Source organism: Orbicella franksi, chromosome 9 (assembly GCF_964199315.1).
Source record: "Orbicella franksi chromosome 9, jaOrbFran1.1, whole genome shotgun sequence".
NCBI lineage: Eukaryota > Metazoa > Cnidaria > Anthozoa > Scleractinia > Merulinidae > Orbicella > Orbicella franksi.
In genome coordinates, this window is record NC_138153.1 from 16,530,014 (window position 1) to 16,545,021 (window position 15,008).

The 15,008-nt window shown below is 39.9% G+C and overlaps 1 protein-coding gene across 3 annotated transcripts in view; it reads left to right on the plus strand.

Annotated features, from left to right (window-relative positions):
• Positions 1-15,008, plus strand: part of LOC145497072 (P protein-like) — a 31,289-nt gene that overhangs the window by 12,687 nt on the left and 3,594 nt on the right. For 2 of the 3 annotated variants that reach the window (XM_081476872.1, XM_081476870.1), the window contains exons 8-23: positions 756-809; positions 1,361-1,432; positions 2,293-2,358; positions 2,883-2,939; positions 3,386-3,466; positions 3,950-3,993; positions 4,569-4,651; positions 5,212-5,267; positions 6,162-6,241; positions 7,062-7,114; positions 7,993-8,134; positions 9,033-9,081; positions 9,883-9,991; positions 11,561-11,688; positions 12,251-12,310; positions 14,680-14,787. In XM_081476872.1, coding sequence (XP_081332998.1) covers positions 756-809; positions 1,361-1,432; positions 2,293-2,358; positions 2,883-2,939; positions 3,386-3,466; positions 3,950-3,993; positions 4,569-4,651; positions 5,212-5,267; positions 6,162-6,241; positions 7,062-7,114; positions 7,993-8,134; positions 9,033-9,081; positions 9,883-9,991; positions 11,561-11,688; positions 12,251-12,310; positions 14,680-14,787 — 1,242 coding nt within the window. Of the gene's footprint in view, positions 1-755; positions 810-1,360; positions 1,433-2,292; positions 2,359-2,882; positions 2,940-3,385; positions 3,467-3,949; positions 3,994-4,568; positions 4,652-5,211; positions 5,268-6,161; positions 6,242-7,061; positions 7,115-7,992; positions 8,135-9,032; positions 9,082-9,882; positions 9,992-11,560; positions 11,689-12,250; positions 12,315-14,679; positions 14,788-15,008 lie in introns of those variants that run through there. The other variant, XM_081476873.1, reaches the window with a different exon arrangement.

Here is a 15,008-nt window from a genome sequence, read left to right on the forward strand (position 1 = left end):
TTCAATGTCCAAGTGTACCAAAAAGATACGATAAGGTGTCTACTGTACGTAAATTTGGCGAGGTGACCATGACGTCTTAGCCATATCGGGTCAGTGACTTAATATCGTCGGGTAGGCAGGGCAGTAGACTTAATTTCAATTGGATAATTTTGAATATGGAAATTATCATGATACTTTAAATTGGTGGCAATGGTGGGGAGTGGCAGAGGTCGGAGGAGGTTGGGGGGGGGGAGGTGTAAATAATTCATCTGGAGCCATGGCATATCATAGACTTGCTGATATTAGCTAAAAGTAGTTGTGCTTTTTGTGGTCAAATTAACCAACCTATGTAGGTGGGGAGAGAGTAAAATTTAACACTTAAGTACAGGGATGTAGTAAGGAGCCAGCCATCAGCTGATTTCACGGGGATAGAGAGAGCTAATGACCAGAAATCTTCTTCTCAGAACCTGTGCATTTTCGGACACTGATGACCAAATGCCCCGTGCCCTGTACAAATTCAGAAACTGGAGCCAGAAAGTCTTGGTTTTGGTTTGATCGTGTACATGTATAAAGTTCCTCAATATATGTTTCTGAACATGCGCATAGAGGATAAGTGCTGTGACTAGGGTTGGCTCACCCCCCAATTTCACTGAGAGGTCTTGACCGAGCCAATTTTGATAATTAGTTTTTGCTTACAACCTACATCTCTGAAAGTTTTTCAAAATCTGTTATTATTTTTTTACAAACAAATCATTTGAATGTTTCTGTTGGTTTAGGTTATTATTGCAGTTGTCATCTTAATTGCAGTCTACGTACTTATCATATTTGAGGTACGAAAATGAGAAACTTAAGTCTATTTGATTGAAATAAGTATTTAATGTGTGGCCCTGTATTAGTTTTTAGCCATTTTGGTTAGAAATAGGGTATCAATTTTGGCCATTTTGGTCTCAAATAGGGTGTGGTCTTTGCACTCTAGTCTTGAATTGGGTTTGTTTTTTCAGAAGAAGCTATGTTTTCATTATAGGACAGGCTGAAACAGGGTATGGATTTAAGGGTCAGGTCTTAAATAGGCTGTAAAATTTTTGGTCAGGCCATAGATGGATAAGGAAAATCACAGATTTTGGTCTCAACTAGGGTAAGGGTTCTGTGAAGCGGGCTGCAGCCCCACCCAATTTTTCTGGGAGTACCACCACCCTGGTTTAATACAAACTTGTTGTCCACAGATTGAGAGGAAAATTAACTGCCACTATATACAGTGTATTAAACATAGCTGCCATATTGAAGGTTTTGTTAGCTCTCTTTAGAGGGAAAAAGGAAAATATAGAATACCATGCAGAAACTTATAATAACTGACTTGTGTTTTTTTTTTTTTTGTCTGCAGCTTGTTCACAGAGCTACTGCAGCAATGCTAGGTGCACTGTCTGCTTTGTCTTTCTTGTCGTACATGAACAAGGTAAATTTGCCAGTTTTGCTGTAATTTTTATACCTTTATTTTATGGTACTATAATGTACTTAAATGCTTTAGCTAATAATTTCCTGCCCTATTTAATCACTTTAACAAACTTTCAGTTGCACAACTACATGAACATGCAAATTTGTCAGTTTTCAGTGTTACTTTTCTCTAATGAAATAGTATAAATACCATGTATGTTGAGGGTTTATAACGTTAAAGTTTCTTGTGATACTTTTGTGTAGCTTCTAAGCTGGGTTAGGACTACAGGGGTTCTGAATTTCCCACTTCTCCAATCCCAAACCTCTTTTCTTTGCAGTTCTTCTATCACAAAATGGTATGCAATGTTGCAACAATTTTTCTCTTTTTTTTTTCCCTGGTTCCTCCCACTGAGGTAATTGCACTTCACACCCTCACTCCTCTTTCTTGCCAATAACAGATTTCCCACTCCCTGCCCCTCCCCACAGATTAAGTAAAGTAAGGCTTTATCATAATATCTGTTCAAAGTCTGGCAGTATCCTTAGGGCAAAGCAATTATACATTGTCACTGTAGATGGTATACTTGCAATTTTCCATCCTAAGGTAGGTACCCTGTGGAGGGTTAGGCCTAGCCTAAACCCAGGAGGGAAGATGCATCTAGTGCCTTGGCTCAAGCTAAGGGTGGGAGACAACTGATAATTCAGACTGGCATTTTCCAGCATTGTTCGTGCTCATTTTTTTTTTTTTTGACCCAGGTTGTATCAAGGCTATACCAATTTGTGAATAATAAATACTTGCTACTTGTCTTATCAAAAAATATGATTAAAAATCAGTGATGTCTACTGTGAATTCTTTTCCATGTAAATCATCATTTCATTCTTCAGAGACCATCACTTGAAACAGTTGTTACCTGGATTGAATGGGAGACTCTTGCTCTTCTGTTTGGAATGGTATGTTCTCTCATGAAATTTTAGTTCAATATTGTTATGAGGTTTTGTTTCGTGAAGGATTTATTTGTCGTCCTGATAAGGGGCTGATTATGTTTGCTTTGTTCTGTTGTAGTTTTATTTAATTTATCAATGTGTATACAGTCGAACCTCCACTAATGGCCACCGCCCTACAACGGCCACCTTTTTGTCCCTGTGGACGGTCCATACATTCACTCTTATTCTAACCTCTCTACAACGGCCACCTCTCCACAACAGCAACGGCCACTAAAACTTGTCCCAGCTGCCAAAATAACCACTCGACAACGGCCAGTTAATCAACGACTGACGAATGGGGTATGTATTTTTTTGGCTTTTTTTTTTGGGGGGGGGGGGGGGGCGGGAAATGCTGCACCCTCCAAAACAGGTGTCACATTACACCCCTACATCCCCGTAATAGCCACTTGGCTATGTTCCCTAGATGGCCGTTGTGGAGAGGTTCGACTGTATTCGGATTTTAATGCATGTTGTATTTTCGTTTGTGGCAGATGATTCTGGTAGCAATTTTTGGCAAGACTGGGTTTTTTGATTACGTGGCATTGAAGGTTCGTAGAAAGTTGTGCACAAATGCACGTTTTAACGAGGATTTTCATTTGTTAACAAAGTTTGTCGGTCGAGCTCTGATTGGCTTAATAATTTCGTTCAACCACGCTCCAGCCGATCACTGCAAAGTTGCTGTTTTTAACCAATTAGGAGCAAAACCAAAACCAATCGAGATTGGCTTATGCCTGAGCGTTTTCCCGCGCTTGCAGTCCGCGCTTGGCGATGGGTCAGAATAGTTAAAGGCAATTTCCCAAGTTGAGAAATTTCGCCACCCTAGAGATATCGTGGGCTGGGTGACAAAGTCAGGCTTGTAGCGAAAAGTGATAGTTAGACTCGAAGAGCAGAGTTGAAGTCAAGCTCAAAACCATATTGACTGTGTGCACTGTGCGCTCCGTCCGTCTCTAATGCCAGTGTTTAAGCGATATTTTCTTTTTGTGTTTTTTATTAGGCGTACAAACTTTCTAAAGGTCATGTTTGGGGTCTCATCACTCTACTCTGCACTTGCACCGCGTTGATATCTGCTGTCCTGGTAAATATGTTTCATAGTATAACTCGTATCACTTGTAGCTAGCACTACTGTTACACTGGGATTCGGGCTTGGGCACCTGTGTTTTAGCCTGCGAACGCAGACCCATTTCTGGCTGTCGCTTGTCTCCATCGGAAATACGTCTGCGTTCACAGGCTACCTGTGTTTTGCCTAAATTTTAAAAATATTTCAACGAGTAGAGCTTGCTTTGGTGAAGAATATAACTAACCGTAGTAGGTATTGGCAGCAAATGTAAATTCATGCCTAAATGGGCAACATAGCTATGGATGCCATTTCACTAGCGCACGATAAAAAGCCAACTTGTACCAACTCCGCCCAAAATAAAAGTCTTTCTATTACATGCTGCTGCCTACAGAAAATGGAATTACAAATTTGCTTCGCCTGCTGCATACAAAATTACCCTTGGCTATATGAACTCTAAGGGAGAGTCTGTTCATAGATTTATTGCTGTTTTCCTTCAAATAGGATAATGTGACAGTCATTCTGCTCTTGACACCGGTTACAGTTACGTAAGTAAGACGTCATTTTTTTTCGGACGTGAACCAATAGCCAATGGTCATTATACCTAATGAGACCATACAACTTATTCCAAAATAGCAGCCAGTTTATTATTCTTTTGTTTACATGGTAATTAGCCCTCTTTGCCGCGTCAACATGTACAAAATGCAAAAGAATTTTGAAGTGAAAATGAGGCAAAGAGGGCTAATTAACATGCAAACAAAAGAATAATAAATTGGCCGCCATTTTGGAATAAGGTGTATTTGGGCGGTCATGCAAACGGGTGCTGTTCTCGAACGAACGAACTCTACCGAGCGAGAAAGGGAGCGGCCGAACATAGGGACGAGCGGCCGAACGTAGGGATGAGCGGCCGAACGTAGGGACAAGCGGCCGAACGTAGGGACGAATGGACGAACGGCGGACGGACGGAGGGTGAAACAGACGGATGTAAAGATCACCGTTAAGAATGTTGCCTACAGGAACGATATAAAGTTGGTAGTCATCCTTTGTGATTCCTGCCCTTAAGAGCCTAACTGTAATGTAACCCGCAAGATCGTGTAGTAAATACGATATGATTAATTTCTAGGTTATGCCAAGTCCTTAACCTGAATCCTACGCCTGTCCTAATAGCTGAAGTGATATTTTCTAATATTGGTGGAACGGCGACAGGTAAATGTATTCAAAATTCAGTTCTTCAGTTGACTGTTTAGAGCTCCATAACTGCTTTAACATTCAGTGGTCAATCAGAGCTAAGATGTCTTTCAAAACTGGCAAATCAATCATTTTTCGGCTTACGCCACGTGTCAGCGCTTGGCTCTGATTTACACGTTTTCCCGTGCTTGGTATTGGTTACACGTTTTCCCGCGCTTAGCACTGGTTACATGTTTTCCTACGCTTAGCACTGGTTACTTCGTTTCCCGCGCTTAGCACCGGTTACGTGTTTTCCCACGCTTAGCACTGGTTTCATGTTTTCCCGGGCATGGAATTGGGTACATGTACATGTTTTCCCGTGCGTAGCACCAATTACGTGCTGAAATGTTTCGTCGTGAGTTTTGCTTAATGTTTTGACTGGCTCTTTACTCTATTGCCCTTGAAGTGATTAGTTCTCCGTCTACTTTGGTTTCAGTGTTACAAAGGCCACTTGGGTGCGAAGTTTTCATTCTTGCAAATATACTATACTGTCTTCCAGCATGGTCTTATGTCTTTATGATTTCTTGTTCTTTTTATAGCAATTGGTGATCCGCCAAATATAATTCTAGTTTCCAGCAAGGACCTAAAGGCACACGTAAGTTGCTTCAAAGCTCCTTCAAGCGCTGAATAAGTCAATAAATAAACCGCTGACTTGTAGTTACTACATCGTGATCACCCGGATGAACAATTTAATATATTTCGAGGGTCTGGAGGGTGATGCAAAAATTCTTCCAGACCCCTTCCAAACCCCTTAGTTCATCTCCCGATGTCAGAACTGCAATATACTGTATTATATCTGAATATATATAGACGAAGAACTGAGACATTGAAAATTCACCTTCGTGGTTGACCTTCTCTCACGTTGCTATTTCAAGCATTATTTTTTTGAATGGGGATGGGGGGGGGGGGGGGGCAATTTACCAAAAAATTCCTGCACAGCAAAAACTGCTGAAAACAAATGTGCAAGGGGAGTCTTGGGGACAAGAAATCGAGCAAGTGCTTTCTACTGTCTTGGTCTTATTTTTAATGTTACAAACTTCTTGCACAAGCTATTGCCCACCAAAACAACAAAAAAAAATGCACAACCTAAAGATGAGGAAAAAAAAATTCATGCCCCAGAAAATTGCCTAACCCCCTTCCCCCACCATAAAATAATGTTCCCTCCATAAGATGCATAAAGGAACAGCAGAAACATGATACTGTTCATTAGTTTAAACTTTGCGATCTTCTCGCTTGTTGTCATGATCAGTTCAGAGCCTACACTCAAAAATTTATTTCTTGTCGATGTTCCTCATTCACAAGCTACCAGTTTCGCGTTTGCTTTAATAATGCAAGATTATTTAGTACTTGCGAGGCGTGAATCTTACTTTTGCTTGTTGTATAACTGAAATGTACAGTCTTTCTTTCCGCAGATATTTGTCGCTCTTTAGGTCTAATTGCTATTAAGGAGAAATTGTAACACTAACAAATGGCTTAACTTTCCCTTTAGGGTATCAATTTTACAGATTTCACTAAACATCTGATCGGAGGGATATTTTTCTGCCTTGTGGTAGCTTACGGAATTTTAAGGTATTTCTCATACACTCTGTTGTTGAGAGGCACGGTGGCCTCATGATTAGTGTGCTTGTCTGTGGATCGAGCAGTCTGGGTTCGAGCCCTGGCCGGGGACATTGTGTTGTGTTCTTGGGCAATAGGCTTTCTTCTTACAGTGCCCCTCTCCACCCAGGTGTATAAATGGGTACATTGTACCAGCGAATTTAATGCTGGAGGTAACCCTGCGATGGACTAGCATCCGATCCATGATGCAGTATAAATACTCCTGGTCGCTTCATGTTACAGACAACGGCCTGATGGACCACTCGGCTCATATGCAGACTTACGTTGGCTGATCTCCATGTAACAATAACGAAAGAGAAACGTTTAATTTCCCGTACCACTCCCCTACACACCTTCAATCTCTATTGGTCTCTCGTTCCTTCTTGAAAGCTAAGTCGAGTTCGCTACACACCCATTAATTTGCGTGATGTAGCAGCTCTCGTAAGGTCTCACATGAATGGCTTGCTACCCTTTGAGAGAACAATAGAACAAACAGAAACAATGCCCCTAGCCCTAAAACAATAACAGCTGCTAACAATGAAGAGAATTACAAGCTTACGAGAGCTGCTACACTTCTGATTAATTTACATCTGATTCCAGTTTTCCAATCCGTTTTTTTCTGAGCGATCATAGTGAAACCAGTACGCTGTATTTTTACAGCCAACTTTTTCTGGACTATTAATAATTTTATTTCTCTTTGAGGGAACAATAGTGAATCAATGTCCAAAATAACGACATCACAGTAATGATGGCAATTGAACAATTAATTTCTGTTTTGTTAATGCTTTTGTAGGCTTCTTTACTTGAATGTGAAAATCGTGAATGATGATCCACCTATAGTAGAAGGTATACATATTTTTCAATTTGTTTGTACAGTGTAGAGCCATATTTGGCTACAAAACAGTCTCCGTTGTTATGGAAATTGTAAGAGAAGCCTTGATTCGCTAATATTCGGTATTAGTATAAATCTACTAGCGTTCTATCACAAATGCCGTTCTCTGAGTAGCGTACCCTTGTTAACAAAGTGACGGCCGCTTCTTGGCGTTTTCGAAGTGTCTGTGTAGAGGATTTAGATAAAGTTTCGAATGACTTGCAGATTTATACTAGAACAATTAGATTATTCGCTCTCGATTTCTATGCGTGATAGAAATCTCGAGCTCATAATATAATTGCCTAGTATTCATGTATGACGCTGGCGCGCCTTTCGTGCCCAGTCCCACTTCCAACACGGCAGGAGCATAACTCTCCCCATACCCTTCAAAAAGAATGGGCAGTATTTCGCAGGTTACTATTGTGTCTAGTTGGATTTAAGAAAGTAAAAACGTATTAAGATCAGTGGGAATCAACTACAGTAGTTTCGAGAAAGGTCTCAGGAATCATTTCTAGACATAAGCCATTCAAAAGAAAAGTCTTCAGTATTCTCCCAATGTGAATCGAACCTTTATCTTCCGCCACGATCTAACTTAGTTACAGAGACTTGTGGGAAGCGGGTCATATAACCATGATCAAAGTTGGCGAACGTCCCACAAATGACATCCAGTAGTTTGGTCAATGAATGAGGATATTTGTAAGAAATGTTGATATACTTGAAGCTCGGCATATACCGGTAATCATTTCTTTCCAACAATATAATTTATTTTGTGTAAAGTTGTCACCCTTCTGCAAAGTGTAGTAATTGCTTTTATGTCTGATTGCGCTGAATGTGTTGTTTCTGTTTTACACAGAGCTAAAACGAGAAGCCGAGATCTGGAAGAGATCAGCGGACCGCCTGCCGTTTGTCTCCGCTGAGGAGAAAACTGTCAAACTGTTGCTGATGCAAAAGGTCATGACTCTTCAAAACATTGTCAGGAACATGAAAAGAAACACGTGAGAAGCCAAATTTTTTAACTTGTTAGAGGAGTTTGGACGGACACTGTGTCGTGAGCACGGTGTCTTTGTTTTAGTCTTGCGTTGCATATGTTTTCCCGCGCTTCGCATTGACTGGTTACATGTTTTCCCGCACTTCGCACTGACTGGCTACATGTTTTCCCGCGCTTTGCACTGACTGGTTACATGTTTTCTCGTGCTTCACACTGACTGGTTACACGTTTTCTCGCGCTTGGCACTGACTGGTTACATGTTTTCCCGTGCTTCGCACTGAGTGGTTACACGTTTTCCCGCGCCTGGCACTGACTGGTTACATTTTTTCTCGCGCTTTGCACTGACTGGTTACATGTTTTCGCGCGCTTCTCAGCCACTTAATATTTTCCTAAGCTTGCCAACGGTTACATGTTTTCCCGCGCTTGGCACGATTTACTTTGGACAAGCATGATCAAAATGAATTTAATTTTGGTTGTATAACCGCCACCAGAAAATCTCTTTATCACTCATCTATAAAACGTAGCCGTCAGTGGCTCACTCAATTCTCGTTTTACGGGTTCGAATCCCGTTGAAGCCCTGATTTTTTTTAGGCTTCTTCTTTCCAATTGCTTAAATTGGAAAATATACTGCGATGATCATTCTTCAATTTCATCTACAACCGCAGTTCATATATGAATTATTTCATATAAACTTCACATCATTTCACTCCTCACGGGAAGATATGAACTCAATTAAGTGGCCTCGCTCCCAATGTGTGGCTTCATAGCTCAGTTGGTAGAGCATCGCACCGGTATCGCGGAAAATATACTGCGATGATCATTCTTCAATTTCATTGACTCAACAAAACAACAACAAAATCAACCAGGAATCATGTAGTTAGTTAGGTGAATTATTTTCTTCTCAGTTCCACAAGAGAAGCCTTCCAACAAAGTCTGCAAGAACTGGAAAAAAAGGTAAATAATTGCAGTATGTATATTCAAGGCGAACTTGGATACAGCTTAGAAATTAAGCCAAGTGTCTGGTTTATGCTTCAATTAAAAAATGTAGGGTTATCTGGGTGGAGGACATTTACTTTTTTTCCGACCTTGCAGGTGTTTGAGTTGTTGACGTACATGTCAACCTATGATCTTGCGTATCTTTTCCAAACGCCTCGCTGGCACAGCACAACACAGAACAAACACAACCAAACACAACACAACAAAACAAAACAAAAACAATACACAACAACAACAACAACAACAACAACAAAAACGCAACCCAACAAAACAGCGCAGCAACAACAAAACACAACGCATCTCAACTCAGTCAATACAACACACCAAAATCAAACACAACTCAATAAAACAGAACAAAGCACAGCACAACAATAAAAAAACGCAACACAACACAACAAAACAGCACAGCAACAACAAAACACAACACGTCTCAACTCAACACAACAACACACACCAAAATCAAACACAACCCAAAAAAACAGAACAAAGCACAACACAACAATAAAAAAACGCAACATAACACATCACAACAGCATAGCAACAACAAAACACAACACATCTCAACTCAACACAACACAACAAAACCAAACACAATACAACAAAACACAACAAAACTATTAAAAAACGCAACACAACGCGGCACAACAAAACAGCACAGCAACAACAAAACACAACACTTCTCAACTCAACAAAACACAACAAAATACGCTACATCAAAGCACAACTGTACCTTACTGAAATCCGTCTTTTTGTTTTCAGTACGTCATAAGGGACAAAATGCTTTTAATGAAGAGCTCAGTTGTCATCACATTGGTCATTGTCTTCTTTTTCATCCACTCGTTTGTAACTGGACTCTATCTTGAAGTAGGTGAGTGTATTGCTATCTACTGCTCATTACGTTCTCCATTTCCGGTGTGAGACCAACGTGCCGTTGTAAACTGAACTTCATTTCAAACAGTAAAACGTCTATACTATATTAGTATAAATCTGCTAGCGTTCTATCTCAAATGGCGTTCTCTGAGTGGCTACGCTACTCACTATCTATTTAAACAATAAAGTGTTTCTGTCGAGGAACTATCGGCTGATAGTTACCCCGCGGAAATTTGATGTTCTTAAAACAAATATTTGCCCGAGGAGCGAAGCTTCGAGGGCAACTATGATAGTTTTAAGAACATCAAATTTCCAAGAGGCAACTATCAGACCGATAGTTCCGAGACATAAACACTCGATTGCCTTTATTGTTCACCGCTGAATTTTCCGCGCGCCAGTTCAAAAATCATATTGAATTATTTTCAACGTTTTTAGAAAAAAGCCGTTAAAGCCGAATGTAAAATTTAAAAAGGAAAATAAACAAAACTCACTTAATACAATTTCACTTGTTTATTTTTTTATAAGCTCGCTTGTTTTCAGAAATTTTTCACGGAAGAGTACTATCCATCCGGGTATTTTCCTCGGACGGGCACTATGGGCTGATAGTGTCTCTCCGCGGATGGATACTATCGCGTCACGTGATCAACTTAAACCAATAAGAATCGAAGAAAATTTAGTGGTGAACTATAATCTGTGAGAGATAGTGAGTAGCGTAGCAGTGTGCGCTTGTTAACGAAATGAGGGCCGCTTCTTGGCGTTTTCGAAGTGTCTGTGAAAAGGATTTAGATAAAGTTTTGAACGACTAGTAGATTTATACTAAAACAATTTGATTATTCGCTCTGGATTTCTATGCGTGATAGTTGACGAGGGCACAGCACGCCGGCGCATACGGGCGGAACAATCTAGAAAACTAAGTTCGTATTTCAAACTGGATTGACATGTAATGTGCATTTTATTTCTGTTTTTCCTCTTTCGTTCTGCATTTTCACTGTTGTAAGGATGAATTGTTTCGCATAAATTATGTTTTTTCTGAGTTTTTACTGATTCACGTCTTCTTTAGAAATGAAACTTCTCATTGGTTTGCAGATGTCGTACAGGTATTTCCTAATGGTAGAGGTTTTATTGTACAGCTGTCGGTACAACCACCAGAAAATTATATAGGAGATCTCCCCCGCCTCCTGTCCCTTTTCTATGTCTTATCTCGAGTACCTACTATTTATGGAACGCTTTCGAATGGTTAACTGTGGAATATCCCACGCGTCACTTGTATTTTCTCAGTTTAGACACGAGCCTTTTAGGAGAGTGTGTATACCAAGAAAATACACGTGACAAGTGTAATGTTCCATGGTATAGCACGAGAGAGCGTTGCGTAACTATTTTATATCATGCCATAGAAAATACAGTGGACAACACAATCAATGTGATTTACGCGCGGAGCATGACGGGAAAGTTAAATGTAATACCGTCGAATATACAACGGCTTTCCTGTATTCTGATTGGCTGTATTTTCTATGGCATGGATTTAATTTAATTTGATTTTACGTGGCTCACTTGTTTTCTCTTACAGGGTGGATTGCCATGCTTGGAGCCATACTTTTGATATTGTTGGCGGACGTAACACACATTGAAGATCTAATGGAACAAGTGGAGTGGACAACACTTGTGTTCTTCAGCGCTCTTTTCATTCTAATGAAGGTTGGGTGGAACAATAGTCCTTTCATTTTCTTATTGAATAAGGCAGTGTCCACACCACGCCGGAGAAATTTTAAAACGCAACTTTATTTCTACGGTTAGGCCTACCGTCCACACTGATCCATCACGAAAACGGAGCTTTTAAAAAACGCTCTTTAAACCGGAGGAATTTGAAAACGCCGGGTTTTTGTTTTCATGTTGTTCATTTCGAAAACGATGTGAGCTTTCCTCAAATACAAATCTAAAATGACCGGTGACTGTTGCGTTTTTAAAATTTTCCCCGTGTAGTGTGGACGGAAAACATTTGCTGCGTTTTCAGATTGAAACCTCCGTTTTCAAATTCCGGCGTAGTGTGGACGGAGCCAAAAGGATAAATTTTACAGTACCACAAATGATTCTTCTTTCTATACGTGTTTACTGAAACTGGTTTCTTTTGTGACGTCCTGGTAACTAGTGTTTTCTAAGAGAGTGACGTCACGCGCGATTGAACGAAACCCCCGTCACCCTCCCCTAGAGATTACAAAATGTCCCTAAACATATCGCGTTATTATGTTTATATTTTTAGTCTCTCGAGGAACTTGGGCTTATGCAGTATCTTGGAGAGAAAGCATCACATTTGATACCGGTTGGTGCGTTGATTATTGTCAGTTCGAAATCTTCACTAATCAGCTTTTAAAATAGGGGGAAACGGAAAATTGTTCGAAACAGTGGGAGTTCTAAATAGCCAATGGTAAATAACTGAAGAGCAAAACCAAGGGAATGGTTTTGAGTTCCAAATAACGGGGAATTCGAAATAACCGAGTTCGAATTAGCCGGGTCCAACTGTAGAACAATAATTTGTATAGACATTGCGAACAGTGGAACAATATAAGGTTATAATCCTCTTGTAAACGTGATTCCTTGAAATAGAGACAAGTAGAGACACAAAAGACACTTTAATTCACTTACAGCTTACCTTTAGTGCATTCAAATCGTCCGCCATTTTGAATTTGACCCTCGCACGTCAACGGTGACTGACAAATGAGCCTTGGTCTTCCCAAGGAAGACTTCCTTATATAGCGCGCCTTCGTGTTTAAATTCAGCCTAAAACAATAGACCTCAGTACGAGGCTCTGGGGAATAACTACAAAGTTTGCTGGGTTTATTCCCCAGGGCCTTGTGTTGAGGTCTATTGAGTTAGGCTGAATTTTAATGTATCGAAATTGGTCTATTATGTATTTCTTTTTGTTTACCGACGGAAAGAATGGAACTGTAATGAAAGTGAAAGAAGGACTTAAGAAAAAGGAACTGACTAAACCGTTTTAAACAACAACAATAATAATAATAATAATAATAATAATAATAGTAATAGTAATAGTAATAGTAATAGTAATAGTAATAGTAATAGTAATAGTAATAGTAATAGTAATAGTAATAGTAATAGTAATAGTAATAGTAATAGTAATAGTAATAGTAATAGTAATAGTAATAGTAATAGTAATAATAATAAACCCAGGAGGGAGCCATTAAGTAAACACTGTTGAAATAGGTTTTAATAGTTTATTTCTTTTATTTACTTTTACCTTGTAATATACCGATATTGACGTTGAAACCCAGGAGGGAGCCATTATGTAAACACTGTTGAAATAGGTTTTAATAGTTTATTTCTTTTACTTACTTTTACCTTGTATATACCAATTTGTATGGAATGTGTTAATTAATGTTATGATGATGATAGTAGTATTAGTATTAGTTGTAGTAACCATGACATCATGATTAGATACGGAAACATGTTTTATAGGTTTGGCAGACATCAAATTGTGTAAATATTATAGCATTTTGTAAAGCTTAGCTCTAGTTTTTGTCACAATAAACACTCCTCTTTTTATAATAGTAATAATAATAATAATAATAATAATAATAATAATAATAATAACAGCAACTTTATTTAGGTGTCAAATGTATTTAGCGCTATTAAATGTGCTAACTGGGGACGCTGTAGATAAATAAACAAATATTTCAAATTTAACATAAACTATCAAGAATCCCAACTGGTGGGAGGCTGACCAGTTGGCTATTTACACAACGCGGTCGAGGTGTTGAACTCGAGGCTACCGAGAACAAATCCAGATAGCGGTAGGGAGGAGGATTTGAACCAAGGACCTCCAGATTTCAAATCCAGCGCCCTAAACCACTCGGCCACGCCGCCTCCGCTTTGTAGTTATTCCCCAGAGCCTCCTCCGTCGCCTCCTCAATAGAATTTTTAGAATTTTCACAGTAAAACAACTGAAGTTGTGTAGGGGTCTATTGTTTTTTTATGTTAGCATTGGGGACGAAAATTATCAAATCGACGCGCGATAAATTTGTTACTTTACGACCGACTGTTTTTGACGTGTTTAGGTTGGTTCATCCATTGCTCCACAAATCACAAAGCGAGGTAGTCTGCGAGCTAGAGAATCCAAACGACCCTGTGTTAGTGTAGTGCACGGGCAGTGCACCTGGTAGTTTTGATTGGACGGGTAGCTAAGGCCTTGTCCACACAACGCCGGAGAAATTTGAAAACGCAGCTTTCTTTCTACAGTTAGGCCTACCGTCCACACTATTCACGAAAACGGAGCTTTTCGAAAGCGCTCTTCAAACCGGAGGAATTTAAAAACGACGGCTCTTCGTTTTCGAGTGTTCATTTTGGAAGCGGAGCTTTTCGAAAGCGATGGCGTTAGGATGATCAAGTGATTTCCTGACCGATTTTTCCTCAAATACAGATCCAAAATGGACAGGCGGAGTGTGGACGGAAAACATTTGATGCGTTGTCAAATTCCTCCGGAGTAGTGTGGTCGGGCCTTTCTCGAACGTTTCTCTCAACAAAAGGCGCCAATTATTATTGCGTTATTGCGTCTACGTATGTTTCTTGCCTTCTGCTTGCGTCGTATGGTAAACCAGGCTCAAACCAAAGTGTGTGCAACGGTACGATCCTTTCACTAATTTATTTGACTGTGTTTTATTTACTTTCTTCTAGAGTGAAAGCGACAACCACTGGCAGCTGGCGATCGCGATTATTGTAATCGTGTGGGTTTCAGCGTTGGTGTCATCATTTATAGACAATATTCCTTTTACAACTGCTATGGTAAGCGGTTTATTTGTCTTTCCGCTTTCTCTTCCCAGTTCCGACCTAGAAATATTGTTGCCCATAACACTGTTTTAAAACAAAGTGGCCCCGTGTACTACATACTTTGTTGTATCCTTGCGCGCAACAAGTTCGTTGCACGATTTCTAATCGTGGTAAAAAAGAAGTTTCAACCAGTTGCCCCGGTAGAAAACGCCATACAACACCTCATAGGATGACAT